The following is a 19107-nucleotide window of genomic DNA, read 5'->3' on the forward strand; positions in this document are numbered from 1 at the left end:
TTGGCACATGGCTAAACTATCAAAAGATTTAAGAGTTTACTGATTTGCTAAATAAATGTCATGTGCTCTGTACACCCACCAAGTCCATATGCAGTACCATTCAAAGACTTTTCTGAGGCAATTTACTTTTTTTTTTTTTTTTGTACAAGACCTGAATGAGGCTATTTTAATGATTTCCCTACCACAAATATTTTAGCAGTAGCAGGAGGTAGTAAAGTTGGGGCAGTCCTAGAGAGAATAGGGCTGATAACCTGAAGACATCTGAGGATGCAAATGCAGGTAGAAGAACTCAAGAAGCTTAACTATGTGGGGTGGTTTAAAAGAGCCAGTGAGTAGCTCCCATCATTTTAAGTCATTTAAGATGTAACTATAGACCGGTATAGTAATGATAACTTATTTACAGTGATAACACACGGAAAGCAAAAGTTTGTTAAAAACTTCTAAGATCATCAACCATTTTCCAGTGAGTGAAATTGTTGTGTCTGTCAAATAGCTAAGTTGTGTATGGTTTGTGCTGAAAAATTCGGGCAACAAAGATGCACACATTTTGTTGCTGTCAGTGCTTTCTACTTGCATAAATGATGAGCTTAAAATAAATCCACAGTTTTAAATGTATGAAGTTTAAAATTTATGCTTATGAGACCAGTTTTGAAAGTTTTATTCTTAGAGGGCATGATTCTTTTTTCTTAATCTCATGTTTGAAAAGAATTTTCAATTTAGTTACTGTATTCATTTTAAAACAACAGCTGTGACTGTTAAATATGTCAAACATGTTAAGAACTTGAAAAGTTGTAGCAAATCAGGGCTGTCTTAACAATGCCAGCTACTAATGAGGTTTACTAAGTAGGTGTAAGTTTGTGATTTGAAAGGCTATTAGTATCCTTTTTATGCCTAGTATAGGGATGAATTCTTACTTTAATCATGTTAATTTCTAATAAGAAAATAAAGCTAGAGAATATGTAGGAAAATCAGTTTTGAAAGTTTATCTTGGTGTTTTGGAATGTTTATAAGATTGTGCATGGATATCACAAATAACATTTCAGTCTTAGGACAAGAAGTAAAATTAAACAGGCTTACCTAATGCATTTTTCTTTTCCTATAGTTTTCAGAAAGTCATTTAGTTTTAGTATTTAAACCATTGTATTTTAAATCTGTCAGGCCTTTTGTAGGGGTATGTGAAAAGACTTCTTTTGCAAAGCAATATTTCTCTGTTCCATATATTCACATTCCATAATAAATGAACATTTTAAGTAGGAAAATTTTCTGATAATAACACTTTTTGCTGTGTTTTTGTTGTTATTATTGCGAACTTCTGGGATTTTTGTTAGTTTTACTTTTTCCCTACTGACTATTGGCTTAGCTGCTTTTGTAGCCTGAAATTTCTTTGATATGAATAGTCCCAGCAAGAGGTATTGTTCATAATTACACATTACTAGAGCTTGTTCTGTATCCACGGAAGTTCTCCCTTTTGTATATGGTCTGTGCTTAGGATAATGTGAGCAGGATTAGTCAGGTAATAATAGTGATGTTGGAATCCATTAATTCTTGTATCTCATGACAAATTACATGGTCATGATGAGTGGGGGAGCAATATTTGCATAGTGTTTTTAAGATGCAAACTTTAAATGCCAGAGACCTCTACCACCCACCAGATGTTTAGGGAAAATATTTAAATCTCATTGTCTCTATAGATTGGTGTGGTTAATAGTAAATTTCTTCTAGGGTCATTATGACAGTTATTAAATAAGGTAGTACATGGAAAGCATGTACAGTAAGCACAATGAGGAAGACTATTGATATGATTTATGGTTAATAACTGAGTAAGAAGAGTCATTTGAGACGCGAAGAATAGCAAAAAGAAAAAGAAGCACCCTGACCCTTTTTCCTGGAAGATTCCAGACTTCTGAATTCTCTCTGCCTGGGTTAATTGTACATTTTCAGGTTCTGAGCCACTATCATAGGGACATATGTTCATCTTCAACCGTGGAAGCATTAATACATCTCAGTTGAGGCTGCGAGAGTGTTTTTCAGCTTAAGCAGGGTGAAAAATGAGGATTTACTCTGATTACAAAATTAAATATTTCACTTCCCACATATTTGTGTAAGTCACCAACCTGTGACTCAGAGAAAAGCAACAGCCTCCACCGTTTATCTCGTGGTAAAATTTTCATTCAACAGCAGCTCTAAATCACAAGCACTGTGCTAGGGACTGGGAGCAGCTGGGAGCAAAATGGACAAAACTTCACAAGAAGTCAAAGAAGACAAGTCAGTTATACTGTCTGTTAGATGGAAATAAGTGCTGAGGAGAAAAAGGAAGAGACTAAGGAGGGCCTGGCCTGGGGTAGGGGTGTTTGGGTTGAGGGTTGGGAGGGAGGGGTGGCTGCCATTTTAAATACAGGGACAGGATAGGCCTTACCTGAGAAGTGATATTTAAGCACCTTAGTTTTCCTAATTTTGGTTTAAACAGCTATTAAGGGAATTTTTAAACAACATATAGTCCAAGCCTATGTTTTTCAGTGTTTTATTATGATGATATAACAAAATAAATTATATTTTTCTTTGTGAATAGTGGGTGTTTGTGAAGTAATGCCATTAGTATAAATTGTTGTTCATTAGCAGTGAAAATGAACCGCAAGTATTTTTAAAAAAGAACTAGAACTGCCAAAATCTTGGCAATTAAATTAGATTTGTAACAGAGAGGAGAAATGTAATTGATAGAATTGGAGTTAGTATCTTAGAATATTGAACTCATTTGCCTTATTAATCATGGATTTTATGCATGCAGTAGTGTGATCTTGTCAAGGGAAAATAAAAAGACTTTTCTGTATTTGAAGCAATCCCTTTGCTGTAATGAGAATTTACTTGAAAAGGTGTTAGAAGATTTGGAAATTAGCTACTTCCCTTGGAGAATTTAACTTTCAGGCAAATGTTATTTTAATCTGATATATCTTAAAATATATGCTGCTTTATATCGATACGTTTTTAAAGAATTTGACTAAGGGTGGACATAACAAAATCAATGTACTTAAAAAAAATTAGGTTTTAATTTTGAGAACTTGCAGTTATTATTGGCAGTAATAAAAGCATGTCAAGAATTATCTCAAAGTGAAATCTTTGAGATAGAAAATGGAAATAGGAAAATTAATTTAATATACTATACTATAATTTGAATTGGAATTATTCTTGTTCATGACTATTGAAAATATAGAGAAATCACCAAATAGTAAAATAGCTTTTTTTTAAGAAGACAGTTATTAACAGTAATTGCTGAGTCTTACTAGCTAGAACTGAGTTTGCACACAGGCTTTTTTGTGTGTTTGTGGGGGGTGGATTAGATTTATGTTTATTAGTTCAAATATGTTCAGTAAATCCATAAATGGATTTGTAATTCTAGAGTAAGGCTTAAATATTGAGAAAGCACTTTTGTATGTTTTTTCTCTTTGCTTTGCCTAATTTGTTTACTGAAGAAAGCCTTTATTTTTCTACTACAAAAGTAGTACATCTTCAGTGTAGGAAATTCTGGACATACAGAAAATGAAAAATACAATGAAATCAACCTCCATAGTTCACCACCATTAGTATTTTGCATATTCCTGTGTTTTTAAACATATATGTGCATATTTAAAAATATGTAAATATGCAAATACATCAGACCTTTATCATTGTGAGATTTGTAATTTTGACAGCTGTATAGCATAATTTATTGTTTTTACACACAATAGTTCATACCTCTTAATCCTCTACTCCTATATTGCCTCTCCCCCTTCCCATTGCCTCTCCCCCTTCCCTCTCCCTACTGGTAACCTTTAATTTGTTCTCTGTATCTTGATTCTGCTTCTTTGGTTATATTCACTTGTTTGTTTTATTTTTTAGATTCCCCATGTAAGTGATGCCATACAGTGTTTGTCTTTTTCTTTCTGACTTATTTCAGTTAGTATAAGTCTCTCCAAATCCATTCATGTTGCTACAAATGGCAAAATTTTATTCATTTTTTATGGCTGAGTAGTATTCCACTGTGTGTGTGTGTGTGTGTGTGTGTGTGTGTGTGTGTGTATGCAGTATGTCCCTGACATTTGAATGGGCTCTGTTCTGAGAGTGCATTCATAAGTCCATTTAGTTTGTAAGTCCAACAAAGTTAGCCCAAGAACCCCACTAACACAATTGACTATATAGTACTGTACTGTAATAGGTTTATATTTCTCACACAGTAATACAGTAAAACAAAAAATTTTAATCTTACACTAACTTGAAAAGATTAGTAGTACAGTACAATAGCTGGCATATAGGGGCTGCCGTTAAGTGAACAGGCAAGAAGTGTTATTGACTGGAGAAAAGAGGGTAGGAGGAAGATGTTCGAGCTGAAGGAGCATCAGCGATAGGAGATGGCGGGCAAGGTGGGATTGATGGAACGCACATATGCATCTTCTAAAGTTTGCAACTTGGAGGTTCATGTGCAGGGGACTCACTGTATATAGCACATTGTCTTTATCCATTCATCCGTTAATAACACTTAGATTGCTTCCATATCTTGGCAACTGTAAATAATCCTGCCATGAATGTTGGAGTGCATGTATTGAATTAGTGTTTCTGGTTTTTTTTGTTGGTACATGACCAGGAGTGGAATTGCTGAGTCATGTGGTAGTTTTAGTTTTTTGAGGAATCTTCATACTGTTTTCCATGGTGGCTACACCAGTTTACATTCCCACCAACCAGTGTACCAAAGTTCCTTTTTTTCCACAGCATTGCCAGTGTTTGTTACTTCTGTCCTTTTTGATGGTAGCCATTCTGACAGGTGTAAGGTGATATCTCATTGTGGTTTTGATTTGCATTTCCCTCATGGTTAGTAATACGGAGCATCTTTTCAGGTGCCTATTGGCCTTTGCATGTTCTCTTGGGGAAAATGTTTATTCAGTTCAGCTCATTATTAAATTAGATTATTTATTTTTTATATTGAGTTATGTGAACTGTTTATATATGTTGAATATTAACATCCCTTATCAGTCATATCGTTTGCAAATATTTTCTCCCAATTCAGTAGGTTATCATTCAGTTTTATTGATGGTTTCCTTTGCTGAGCAAAAGCTTTTAAGTCTAATTGGGTCCTACTTGTTTATTTTTGCTTTTATTTCCTTTGCTTCAGGAGACAGATACAAAAATATATTGCTACCATATGTCAAAGAGTATTTGCCTTTGTTTTCCTTTAGGAATTTTATGGTTTTCTAGTCTTACATTTAGATCTTTAATCTATTTTGAATTTATGTTTGTATATGGTGTTAAAAAATGTTCTAGTTTCATTCTTTTGCATGTAGCCCTCCAGTTTTCTCAGCACCACTTAATGAAGAGATTGGCTTTTTCTCCATTGTATATCCTTGCCTCTTTTGTCATAGATTAATGGACTATAAATGTGTGGGTTTAAGGGATTTCCAGTTTCTGGTAATGTAAATTGGAGGAAGAACCCAAAGAAATCTTCAAAGCGATAGGAGTGCAAATTATAGGTTTTTGTGACTTTTAAGCAAAACCTTATGGTTATCCTGCCTAAACTGGATTTTATAACAATTGTTTAGTACTTCATCTTTATTGGGTCATTTATTTAAATTTAATTTTTTATAGAAACTTCTGTTCTTGTACTCATTCTACTGATTGACATAATGTTTAATCAAACTACATAACTGTAGTACAATTATGATTATTAGTGTAAACAGACTTGGGGGTAAATTCCTCTGACTCCTTGTAAATATGCAGCTCTAAATAATAGGAGGAGAAAGGTATGGTTGTACTAGAAAAGAGCCATCTAGCTGCAAACATTTTGTGTCATTGGTATTAGTTATTCTTTTCTGCAGAGGCAATGGAAGGAATCTGTCAGTTAGGTAGAGGTCATTTAAGGGCATCCATATTAATCTTTACAACTCTGCAAGAAGGTAATGTTATCTCTGTTTCAGAAGGGAGACCTGGTTTGCTCAAGATCCCCCTTCTACCTTATTAATAAATCAAGACTAGAACCTGGACCTGGATTATTTCAACAACAGTCATTCCATAAAGCTGTGAGACCTCTCTTTTTTTTAACTGAGTTTTACTTCATGGGTTGCCCATGCTTCATAAATTTAGTATCTAGACTTCTGCAATAAGTAATAATCTTCCCGGCTCCCTTAATTATTTTCCTCATGAAGAACATGAAGCAATAACTTTTTTCTCCCCCAGCTTTGGCTATATCTGGATGTTCTCTCACCTTTGTCTTCAGGTCACAATTCACTTGGTCAGGTTAACTTTCCCCTGAGCAAACATTATCTTTCTGATTCTTAAAAGGTACACTCCATCCCTACCCAGGAGCTTGAATTCTAAGCCATTATCTAAAAGCTAAATCTTATTTTCAGAGATATGTCACCATTTGTTCTTGTCTTATTTCTTCCATTCTTTTTGAAAGCTACAGCTCATTCCTCCAACTCTCCTGATTTCTTCTCCATAACTAACTTATATTTCATGATGCTTCTTTTCTTTTAATGGTGCCATTCATCCCTAAATAAATCAGCATGAGTGCAACATAGGTTTGATGAGCCTTTTACACTTTATAAATAAATGTGTATACTGACTAGGCACATGTAGTGCATATACATTCTTGAAGAAGTTATCCCCACCATTACCACTTCTCTTATCTCCCACATGCTTCACAAGTCCCTGTTACTGGTTTGTGTTTCTTTCCAGAAGGCCTGTTCCAAGTACTGGGACAAGTGTGGTCACTATACAGGTTTGAACCAGAACAGGTCTCTGACACACTTCCTTGTACAGTTAGTCTGATTTTCATACTTCTGGGCTTTGTATTTTTAATAAAAATCCCAGTCCTTAAGACTCCTTGGATTAAGTTTTAGCAAACTGCTTTAATAAATTGCCTGATCTGTCAGATTTTAATAGTCTTTTAAGCCACCTCTTTCTTTCATGATCCATGTTAAATTCTCTGCAGGTATCATGAGTTTTCATCATTGGTAGGTTTCTACTATCTTTTCTCTAATTAGATATCAGATTGTTCAGTTAGGTTGCTCAGTCGTGTCCGACTCTTTGTGACCCCATGGACTACAGCACGCTAGGCTTCCCTGTCCATCATCAACTCCCAGAGATTACTCAAACTCATGTCCATTGAGTTGGTGATGGTGTCCAACCATTTCGTCCTCTGTTGACTCCTGCCTTCAATCTTTCCCAGCATCAGGGTCTTTTCCAGTGAGTCAGTTCTTGGCATCAGATGGCCAAAGTATTAGAGTTTCAGCTTCAACATCAGTCCTTCCAATGAATATTCAGGACTGTTTCCTTTAGGATGAACTGGTTGGATCTCCTTGCAGTCCAAGGGACTGTCAAGAGTCTTCTCCAACACCACAGTTCAAAAGCATCAATTCTTTGGCGCTCAGCTTTCTTTATAGTCCAACTCTCACATCCATACATGACTACTGGAAAAACCATAGCCTTGACTAGATGGACCTTTGTTGGCTAAGTAATGTCTCTGCTTTTTAAAATGCTGTCCAGGTTAGTCATAGCTTTATTATCAGATTATAATTCATTTAAAAAAACATAGGAACTCATGAGGAATATTAGAGAAACGCTTATCTTTTCTGCTTTCTATAGGGACAGATTAATTTGCTGATTAAGACTCTGAGCTGGAATTTGAGGCAACTGACTCAGCAGCACTCCCTCCAAATCCATACCTTGCACAGATTTCTTTGTATCAGCAAATGGCTTCTTCATCCTTTGAGTTGTTCTGGCCAAATCTTTGCAGTCATTATCTTTTTTCTTACTCTCTAACCAATTGATTTTCAACTCTTACATGTCTTTCCTTCAAAATATGTCCAGAATAGGATTACTGACTCTACCCCATGACAAATGAATTAACTCCAGGAGGAGCCCCTGTGTTCATCAGCCTATCTGAATTATAAGCCATCTACTCTGGTCTTTCCATTTCTCATATAAAATCTTGAAATAAAGTGATTAGCAAGATGGTTCCTGCTTCACACTACCTTGTCTCACTTTCTGTTGTTCTTTATTTGCTTTGATAACAGAGAAAAAAAAAGTCTCAAGACAGTGTTAGGTTAGTGATAGCATGAGTTAAGACCAAAGAACTGCTTCGAAGAAAAGGACTCAACTCTTAACCAGCTGGGTATCTCTGTGTTTATGGACATGTGAGAATTTAAAGATGAGAGGAGGAGAAAGAGAAGCAAAGTGTTTTTGTAAAATTCTCTTTTTAAGTTGACGGGCAATTTTGTATAATGGGTAAAGAATATAGAATGGAGAGCCAGTGAGCCTTGGTCTGAATCCTGCCAGTAGCCATGTGACCTTGGGATTTTTTTCCCCTGGCTTTATTGAGAAATAATGACATCAGTTCAGTTCAGTCGCTCAGTCATGTCCGACTCTTTGCGACCCCATGAATCGCAGCATGCCAGGCCTCCCTGTCCATCACCAACTCCCGGAGTTCACTCAAACTCACGTCCATCGAGTCGGTAATGCCATCCAGCCATCTCATCCTCTGTTGTCCCCTTCTCCTCATGCCCCCAATCTCTCCCAGCATCCAAGTCTTTTCTAACGAGTCAACTCTTCGCATCTGGTATATCTGAGGTTATTGATATTTCTCCTGGCAGTCTTGGTTCCAGCTTGTTCTTCTTCCAGCCCAGTGTTTCTCATGATGTACTCTGCATATAAGTTAAATAAGCAGGGTGACAATATACAGCCTTGACGTACTCCTTTCCTATTTGGAACCAGTCTGTTGTCCCATGTCCAGTTCTAACTGTTGCTTCCTGACCTGCATGTAGGTTTCTCAAGAGGCAGATCAGGTGGTCTGGTACTCCCATCTCTTGAAGAATTTTCTACAGTTTATTGTGATCCACACAGTCAAAGGCTTTGGCATAGTCAATCAGTTCAGTTCAGTTCAGTCGCTCAGTCGTGTCCGACTCTTTGCGACCCCATGAATCGCAGCACGCCAGGCCTCCCTGTCCATCACCAACTCCCAGAGTTCACCCAGACTCAAGTCCATCGAGTCCATGATGCCATCCAGCCATCTCATCCTCTGTCGTCCCCTTCTCCTCCTGCCCTCAATCCCTCCCAGCATCAGAGTCTTTTCCAATGAGTCAACTCTTCTCATGGGGTGGCCAAAGTACTGGAGTTTCAGCTTTCGCATCATTCCTTCCAAAGAAATCCCAGGGCTCATCTCCTTCAGAATGGACTGGTTGGATCTCCTTGCAGTCCAAGGGACTCTCAAGAGTCTTCTCCAACACCACAGTTCAAAAGCATCAATTCTTCGGCGCTCAGCCTTCTTCACAGTCGAACTCTCACATCGATACATGACCACAGGAAAAACCATAGCCTTGACTTGACGAACCTTTGTTGGCAAAGTAATGTTTCTGCTTTTGAATATGCTATCTAGGTTGGTCATAACTTTCCTTCCAAGGAGTAAGCATCTTTTAATTTCATGGCTGCAGTCACCATCTGCAGTGATTTTGGAGCCCAAAAAAATAACATCTGACACTGTTTCCACCGTTTCCCCATCTATTTCCCATTAAGTGATGGGACCAGATGCCATGATCTTCGTTTTCTGAATGTTGAGCGTTAAGCCAACTTTTTCACTCTCCACTTTTACCTTCATCAAGAGGCTTTTGAGTTCCTCTTCACTTTGTGCCATAAGCGTGGTGTCATCTGCATATCTGAGGTTATTGATATTTCTCCCAGCAATCTTGATTCCAGCTTGTGCTTCTTCCAGTCCAGCATTTCTCATGATGTACTCTGCATATAAGTTAAATAAGCAGGGTGACAATATACAGCCTTGACGTACTCCTTTTCCTATTTGGAACCAGTCTGTTGTCCCATGTCCAATTCTAACTGTTGCTTCCTGACCTGCATACAAATTTCTCAAGAGGCAGATCAGATGGTCTGGTATTCCCATCTCTTTCAGAATTTTCCACAGTTTATTGTGATCCACACAGTCAAAGGCTTTGGCATAGTCAATAAAGCAGAAATAGATGTTTTTCTGGAACTCTCTTGCTTTTTCCATGATCCAGCGGATGTTGGCAATTTGATCTCTGGTTCCTCTGCCTTTTCTAAAACCAGCTTGAACATCTGGAAGTTCACGGTTCACATATTGCTGAAGCCTGGCTTGGAGAATTTTGAGCATTACTTTATTAGCGTGTGAGATGAGTGCAATTGTGCGATAGTTTGAGCATTCTTTGGCATTGCGTTTCTTTGGGATTGGAATGAAAACTGACCTTTTCCAGTCCTGTGGCCACTGCTGAATTTTCCAAATTTGCTGGCATATTGAGTGCAGCACTTTCATAGCATCATCTTTCAGGATTTGGAATAGCTTAACTGGAATTCCATCACCTCCACTAGCTTTGTTCATAGTGATGCTTTCTAAGGCCCACTTGACTTCACATTCCAGGATCTCTGGCTCTAGGTCAGTCATCACACCATTGTGATTATCTGGGTCGTGAAGATCTTTTTTGTACGGTTCTTCTGTGTATTCTTGCCATCTCTTCTTAATATATTCTGCTTCTGTAAGGTCCCTACCATTTCTTTTCTTTATCGAGCCCGTCTTTGCATGAAATGTTCCCTTGGTATTTCTAATTTTCTTGAAGAGATCTCTAGTCTTTCCCATTCTGTTGTTTTCTTCTATTTCTTTGCATTGATCGCTGAAGAAGGCTTTCTTATCTCTTCTTGCTATTCTTTGAAACTCTGCATTCAGATGCTTATATCTTTCCTTTTCTCCTTTGCTTTTCACTTCTCTTCTTTTCATAGCTATTTGTAAGGCCTCCCCAGACAGCCATTTTGTTTTTTTGCATTTCTTTTCCATGGGGATGGTCTTGATCCCTGTCTCCTGTACAGTGTCACGAACCTCCATCTATAGTTCATCAGGCACTCTATCTATCAGATCTAGTCCCTTAAATCTATTTCTCACTTCCACTGTATAATCATAAGGAATTTGATTTAGGTCATACCTGAATGGTCTAGTGGTTTTCCCTACTTTTTTCAATTTAAGTCTTAATTTGGCAATAAGGAGTTCATGATCTGAGCCGCAGTCAGCTCCTGGTCTTGTTTTTGCTGACTGTATAGAGCTTCTCCATCTTTGGCGTCAAAGAATATAGTCAATCTGATTTCGGTGTTGACCATCTGGTGTTGTCCATGTATAGAGTCTTCTCTTGTTTTGTTGGAAGACAGAATGATCTCTTTTCATTTCCAAGGCAAACCATTCAGTATCACATTAATCCAAGTCTATGCTCCAACCAGTAACGCTGAAGAAGCTGACGTTGAACAGTTCTATGAAGACCTACAAGACCTTTTAGAACTAACACCCAAAAAAGATGTCCTTTTTATTATAGGGGACTGGAATGCAAAAGTAGGAAGTCAAGAAACACCTGGAGTAACAGGCAAATTTGGCCTTGGAATACGGAATGAAGCAGGGCAAAGACTAATAGAGTTTTGCTGAGAAAATGCACTGGCATAGTCAATATATCACTTTAAATTTAAGATGTACAATAAGATGATTCCATTTACATACATTGTGAAATGATTACCACAATAGGTTTAGTTAACATCCATCAACTCGTGTAGATGCAAAAAGATGAAAAAAATTTCTCTCTTTGTGGTGAGAACTCCTAGAATCTCCTCTCTTAACAACTTTCCTATGAATCATATAGCAACTATAGTTACCGTTTTACTATGTTAAATCCCCAGTGCTTACTTATTGAATAACTGTAAGTTTGTACCTTTTGATCACTTTCCTCCAATTCTGCCCAACCCCAATCCCCACCTCTGATAACCACAAATCTAACCTCTTTTTCTATGAGTTTTTCCTGTTCATTTTGTATTAGAGTCTACATAGAAGTGAGATCATACAGTATTTGTCTTTCCTTGTCTGACTGATTTCAATTACCATAAAGTCTTAAAGGTTCATCCATGTTGTCACAAATAGTAGAATTTCCTCATTTTTTATGACTGAATAATAGTCCATTGTATATGCCACAACTTCTTTATCCATTCATCTATTGATGGGCACTTGTTTCCATGTAATGCTTCTGTGAACATGGGGTACAGATATCTCTTTGAATTAGTGTTTTTATTTCCTTTGGATATTTTCCCAGAAGTGGAATTGCTGGGTCACATGATAGTTCTATTTTTAACTTTTTGAAGATCCTCGATGCTATTTTCTATTGTGGCTGCAGTACAGAAAATCCTGAAGTTTCTCTTTGTTTCAGTTGCCTTTTTGAGATGGGAGTAAAACTGGCATTTGCCTTATTACATATGGTTGTTATGAAGAAGATTAGGTAAGTTTGTACATATAAAGGAGTTAAATAATCTTAATACAGAGTAAGTGTGCATTAAGTAGCTTTTTTTTTTTTTAAAGAAAAAAAACAGTTTTCAAAGTAGCATTGTGGACCTTAGAATTCCTGGTGGCATAAGGAGGTCTAAAAATTTTTGTGATGAACTATATATAGGAACCCAGTTCCTTAGTTTAGAGTTCTCCTTCCTTGTGCAGTAGAAAACTGTTTAAAGGGACAGTGGCTACACATTAAGTGCATTCAGCTCCACAAAGTCACAAGGCCTGGAGTGAATCTTAAGTCCATTTAGTCCAATAAATAAAGCAACAGCAAACACTCATTCTTTTATACCATTTAGTCCAATAAATAAAGCAACAACAAACTCGACTCATTCTTTTCCTCTTTGCCCTACAACAAGATGGTGCATGTTTGGACGAAGACAGTGGAGTTTGTTTTCAGAACAGCAGACCTGTCTGCAGTATGTATTTTACAACTGACTGCACCTTGGACTTCAACTAGACCTTTCATTGGAGTCTGCTAGAACTGACCATGAAGGAGAGTTCTGCCAAAATTGCCATTCTTTACTCCTCATCCTTTTTATAGAAACCCCATCTTAACTGCTTGTCAGAATTTGCTGTCCTTAATGTTCTTTTTTATGTTAAAATTTTTTTTTTAAATGAAGAATAGTTGATTTACAATCTTAATGTTCTTTCTAAACCAACATCAAGGAATATGTAAACAAAGGCAGCAGCAATTAGTTAACAACGAATGAGGTATTCAGGGGTCTTGCCTATTGAAAATTGCCCAGCAACATGGGATGGAATAAATCAGGCTAGAGGCTGGGGTAGTTTTAATAAGCTCTTCTGTCCAACGCCCAACCAATTTGACTGATTTCTCTTTTCCTCATTATCTTTCTCTACTTCAGTATTTGTTTGCTTGTCTAATTGTTTATTTTCCGTTCCTCTTCCTGGGATTTTTTTCCCTCAGCTACGTCTGTTGTCCTTCCTCCACTACATTTTAACTCTATCTGTACATTGTGGAAGAGAAGATAACCAAACCTTTATATTTTAAATTAGAATATTTCCTAAGTCCTCTGTTTTTCCCTCAGGATCTAAGATTGCTTTTAATTAAGGGACACTGTGAACTTTTAGTGTGCTTGATGTGAACACTACTGCTCATTTGGGTAGAAAAATTTTCACTTGAAACTGTCCCTGCCATTGTAGGATAGTTAACACCCCTGACTATAGTGCCAAGTGCCAGTGACCCAAAAATGCCTTCCCACATTTCCACACACCCCACAGAGCAGTGGTGGAGCCTCTGATTTAGAACCACTGCTTACTAACCTATTAGAAGCATATCATCCCAATACTGAATTTGGCTGCTCATCATCAGCTGTTCTTTACAATTTGATGGAGCATCTTAGTTGGCAAAATTTTTATGACTAGAGAAAATCTACTACTTGAGCCATTAAAGCTGTGTCATTTAGACTGTATCTGTCACTTTTCAAAATTCAAGATGTTGGGAAAAGTAAGTTGTTTATTGGTGTTTTGCAGTGCTTAGTCACTCAGTCATGTCTGATTCTTTGTAACCCCATGGACTATATCCCATCAGGCTCCTCTGTCCATGGGGATTCTCCAGAAGAATACTGGAGTGGGTTGCCATGCCCTTCTCCAGGGGATCTTCCTTACCCAGGGATCGAACCCAGGTCTCCCTCGTTGGAGGCGGATTCTTTACCATCTGAGTTACCAGGGAAGCTATACACACACACACACACACACACACACACACTTCATATATATATATACACACTTCATATATATATATAAACTTCATATATATATGTATACTTCATATATATATATATTGAGTATCTTAAGGAAAACATTAGATTTTCCTAAAGTTACTTGTTTATGAAATGAGTTGTAAGTTTCTCAAAGTGTATTCATTTTTAATTTAGAGGATTAAAGTTTATAGCTCAGTCAGTAAAGAACCTGCTTGCAGTGCAGGAGACGCGGGTTCGATCCCTGGGTCGGAAAGATTCCCTGGAGAAAGAAATGGCAACCCACTCCAGTATTCTTGCCTGGAAAAGCCTATGGACAGAGGAGCCTGATGGGCTACAGTCCATGGGGTTGCAATAGTCGGACATGACTTAGTGACTAAACCACCACCATAGTACAAAGTGCACACACACTTTAGACTCTCTTGTACTAATGATTTGTAAATCTGCACATTGAGTATAATGTTTTAGTTTATATTGTTATACAAGTAATTAAGTTATAATTTTCTTTTTATATTTCAGAGAAAGAGATTTGAAGAAAACTGGGCACAGGTTCAGCAAAGCCAGGAAGAGAAACAGAAAAAGAAGTAAAAAGCAGAACAGTCATAATAAAATCATGGAGGAAAACTCATTTGAAACCTTAAATTATCTTACACCAGGAGATCAGGACCCATCTCAGAGTGAAGAGGAAGACTTAGAAGAGACCAAAAGGGAATCAGAGTGTTCCTTAACTGTTAGTCTGAGAAATGAAGTGGGAGATTTTTTGAATGTCCATAAGGATAAAAGACAGGAAGACATAAATTCTGAAAACAGTTTGCCAGATGTTATGTCTGTTGTTGAGTTGGACAGTCCACCAAAGAATTACCTCCCTAAAGATAATGATGACTTGTTTCTAAGTTTGTCATTGATGCCAAATGAAAGTTCTGTTTCTCATCCAACAGTGACTCAAAATATTTCCTGTGTAGCAAGTGATGACTGTTCTGTTACAGAGGTAGAAAAGCGTATTGAAAATAGGAGTATCATGACATTAAACACCCAGGACAAATTTGCTGAAGCCCCATGCTTATTTATGCAGAAGGGAGAGATGGTAGATGAGAGTCTCCTGAATGAAACAAGTCTGTGCCATCAATATACATCTGGAACATCAGATAAAGCTTTAAGAAAGGAACAAGCAGTAAATACAACTAAAAACAATAATTGGGCTTTTTTCTCAAATGATTTGTCTGATGGTGATTTACAGTTGGGCTCTGATAGACAACCCTATTTTGGTAGCTGGCCTGAGGGGCCTCATAAGTTTATATGTGAACAGAGACCAAAGAAAGATAGACGGCAAAAGCTGGCTCATCCTGACAGCAGGGGGCAGTTGATCAAATTGATCTCCACTTCGGAAGGGCCGGGAGACAGTCCAGAAACATTGATAGAAGAGAAGCTATCGATAGAAAATGAAGACTTGTCATCTCCAACTGAGAATATAGATTCTGTCATAGAAACAGAGACAAATATCTTTGAAAGCCAGATCTTTAAACTGGATATCCTGAAGAGTACCTTACATTCAACAGAGAATAAAAAGAGGCAGAAAAGGATTTTCAGTCTGGCACCAAACTTTAACTTACTGGGACAGAGTCATACCAATGTAAAAGAAATGGGGAAATGTGACTTGTTAACAGAAAGCCAAGGACTAAAAATTATTTTGGAAGAAGAAAAAGATGAAATTTCAGAAATAAATAATGAAGAGAATAAGCAACACATTATGACCTTCGATTATCATCCGTCATGGTTTTACTTTGACATTTACTTTGACATTGTCAAAGATTCTCTTCTAAATGTTGGTGGACAATTTTATTCTCATTACCTGCTATTTAATAGAGTAAGGCATTCTGTGTATTTTTACAGAAACCCCATTCCTTCTCTTATGCTACACTATCCATCTAGCTTTTGGAAGATATCTTTTTCAGGCAAGAAACTGTTTTCGACTTTCAACTCTCAGAGAAGAGTAGATGATAAACTAAATGATGTAAGGTTTACTTCTTCAGAAATTTTAAGTAGCCAGCCTGATACTTTGTACTCTTCTAGTGTCACCTCTGATCCTCACTCCTTAAATCAAAGTTTTGTTGAAAAGCTAAAGACATGGGAAGAACCTAGGCCTTTATCGTTCCTACAAACTCAGGATAACCAAGATTTAACAAGCCCTGACTACTTTGATTCTCTTGAGCTACCATTATCACAGGAGTTTGCCTTTCAACTAGTAAAGCTTTTTGGATCTCCTGGAGTTCCAGTGGGTAAATTGAGTTTATTTGGTACAAATAAAAAGTCCAGTTTAATATATGTGAGTAATTTTTGAGGTGTTTCTACCTCATGTTAGTGATTTCTTACAGTTAACTGATCTTGCGATGCTTTTCAGAGATGGAAGTGGAGGATGTATAGCAAATGGTGCTTGATGGAGTCAAGCCCCAAGTCCCACTGCCAGATCGACCAGTAGTCTGAAATGTCTTTGAGCATGTTGAATACTTGGACTCTCAATTTAAACAGACAGTAGGAAGAATGAAGAATGAGACAGGCTAACAGTGATTGGTAACAAATAGAGATGGACTGCTTTATTTTTGGAAAAATCTTTCTGCTTTCTACATTTCCCTTGTTTAGCATATGACCCTTTCTCATTCACAGTTGGGCTTGTAGATATGAGAATAGTAAAATGATGGACAATGAAAATTAAGTGATGAAAAAAATACCTGAAATCAGTTTTAATTTTTAAAGACTGTCTGAGAAGGGTAGTGAAAAGAAGGTTAGGAAGGAGTCTGACTGGTTGACTTTTTTTAATATTATAAGTAATATTGTTATAACATTATAAGTAAATATTCTAAGTAAATTTCCTCTAAATAATATGCCTATTTAAGATACTGAATATCTTAAAAAGTAAATGAACATATCCCAATTTTTCCTTGTCTGTAAGTCAGTTGCACATGTTAATGATTTCTTGTAATTATATGTCCCCTTGCTTGGGGACAGAAGCTGTAAGAGCTAAGAAGTAAAGCTCCAGTCCCTGCATCCAATATCTTCCTGATAGTCTTTTTCTTCTGCACCTACCATTGAGCCTGTGATTCTCTCACACTTTAACTTCCAGTGGTTTTTACTTTGCTCCTGAACTTCTGCTGTTTTCCATGTATTTGGTTAAATCAGCTCAGACCCAAGATTGGTTAAATCTCAGAGTCTGAGGACTGACAACTATCAACCTGTTCTGGTGTCATTCTTACCATTTTTATAAACTTTATGAACAACCACATCGTTACGGTTTGCTGCCATTTTCTATCTTCCTAGATGCACCAAAGAAACATACCAATTTAAAAAGTTAAATTGCATTTGCTTTTAAGCCAGGAATCTTATTCCAAAGTTCATATTCTGAAATTATATGCATAATTCTTTGTGTCGTTTTGTGCCATTTTTCTGGGAGAAAGTCCTTAGATTTTATCAGGTTCTCAGGGATGACTGTGACCCCAAAATGTTAATAATCACTGCCTTAGATCAGCACCAGAAAGCATGAAGGCACTAGTGGGAAAAGATTCTAAACCTCCTCCCCTGAATGCACAATACCATCATAATCAACAATAATGATCCAGCATCCATTAATTAAGCTTTGGAAAGCTTTTTAGAGGAAATAGACCTCATTCATCAAGTAGCTTACCTTCTAAATGGGGAGACAAGACTAACACAAAACAAATTATTGTGCATAGAAAATATAAATGATAAACTTATGAATATTTTACGAGTGAGGTTAGCTGTGCCAAAGGGATTGTAGAAGAGAATATGGGGTTGTGGTTTTGTCTGGGATGGCTCCAAATGGGAGTGAATTGTAAACTGTGCTTATATCATACAAATGTGACTTAAAAGAAAAACAGAGGGAAAGAATTTTACATTTGGAAATAGTGTATGCTTGAAAAATTCCTGCCTGGCTAATCCCATGGACAGAGGAGCCTGTCAGGCTGCAGTCAATGAGGTCACAGAAATAGGATCTCTTTGTGAAATGAGGTCTGAGCACGAGCACAAGATGCTTAAAAAAGGAAAGGAGAAAACTCTTAAGTGGAGGCTGTAAACCAATTCGTTTATAGCCGAAGGTCGAAGGAGCAAAGCTCTGGCATATCTACGGCCTTGTCAATAAGACAGGGAACTTGGATTCTATTATTAGGAAGTCTGTAGAAATTGTATTGTTGGAGAAGACTCTTGAGAGTCCCATGGACTGCAAGGAGATCCAACCAGTCCATTCTAAAGGAGATCAGTCCTGGGTGTTCTTTGGAAGGAATGATGCTAAAGCTGAAACTCCAGTACTTTGGCCATCTCATGCGAAGAGTTGACTCATTGGAAAAGACTCTGATGCTGGGAGGGATTAGGGGGCAGGAGGAAAAGGGGACGACAGAGGATAAGATGGCTGGATGGCATCACGGACTCGATGGACGTGAGTCCGTGATGCCATCCAGCCATCTTATCCTCTGTCGTGTGAGTCTGGGTGAACTCCGGGAGTTGGTGATGGACAGGGAGGCCTGGCGTGCTGCGATTCATGGGGTCGCAAAGAGTCGGACACGACTGAGCGACTGAACTGAACTGAACCGAACTGAGACACAGTAGGATTATATAGTAACCATATACAGACCTGAAGAAACCAAGCTACTCGTGTTGCTAGGGATGTGCAAGTATAGGAAGAATATCTTGTATGGTTTAATTTGGCTGATTTGTTTAGATCAATGTGTGGACTTGCTTATGAGTATCTTAATTGTGAGGATTTTCCCCCCCATACACTCTTACGTGGAAGGAGCAATTTGCAAGAAGACTGAACTTGCTGTGCTTGCAATATTCTATACAATGTCTCAGGAAAGGATGCCTGCCTAAATTTTATGCCCTGTGACAGTACCTGCTGCTGATGTGCATATATTTGTATTTACACGAGAATATGAACTAAGATACACATCACTTTACATATATACCTAAGCATTTTTATTGAGTCTGGGTAGCGTTTGCTAATAGGAATCTGAGACAAACTAATTCCTGCTTTAGCTGTCA

General features: G+C 37.5%; 1 protein-coding gene across 8 annotated transcripts in view; it reads left to right on the top strand.

The window, feature by feature from the left end:
- N4BP2L2 (NEDD4 binding protein 2 like 2) overlaps nt 1–19107 on the top strand; it is a 67011-nt gene that overhangs the window by 38447 nt on the left and 9457 nt on the right. For 7 of the 8 annotated variants that reach the window (XM_070380447.1, XM_070380445.1, XM_005891009.3 and 4 more), the window contains one exon: nt 14581–16337. In XM_070380447.1, the coding sequence (XP_070236548.1) occupies nt 14581–16337 (1757 nt within the window). The remainder of the gene's footprint in view (nt 1–14580; nt 16338–19107) is intronic. The other variant, XM_070380446.1, reaches the window with a different exon arrangement.

Source organism: Bos mutus, chromosome 12 (assembly GCF_027580195.1).
Source record: "Bos mutus isolate GX-2022 chromosome 12, NWIPB_WYAK_1.1, whole genome shotgun sequence".
NCBI classification, from domain to species: domain Eukaryota; kingdom Metazoa; phylum Chordata; class Mammalia; order Artiodactyla; family Bovidae; genus Bos; species Bos mutus.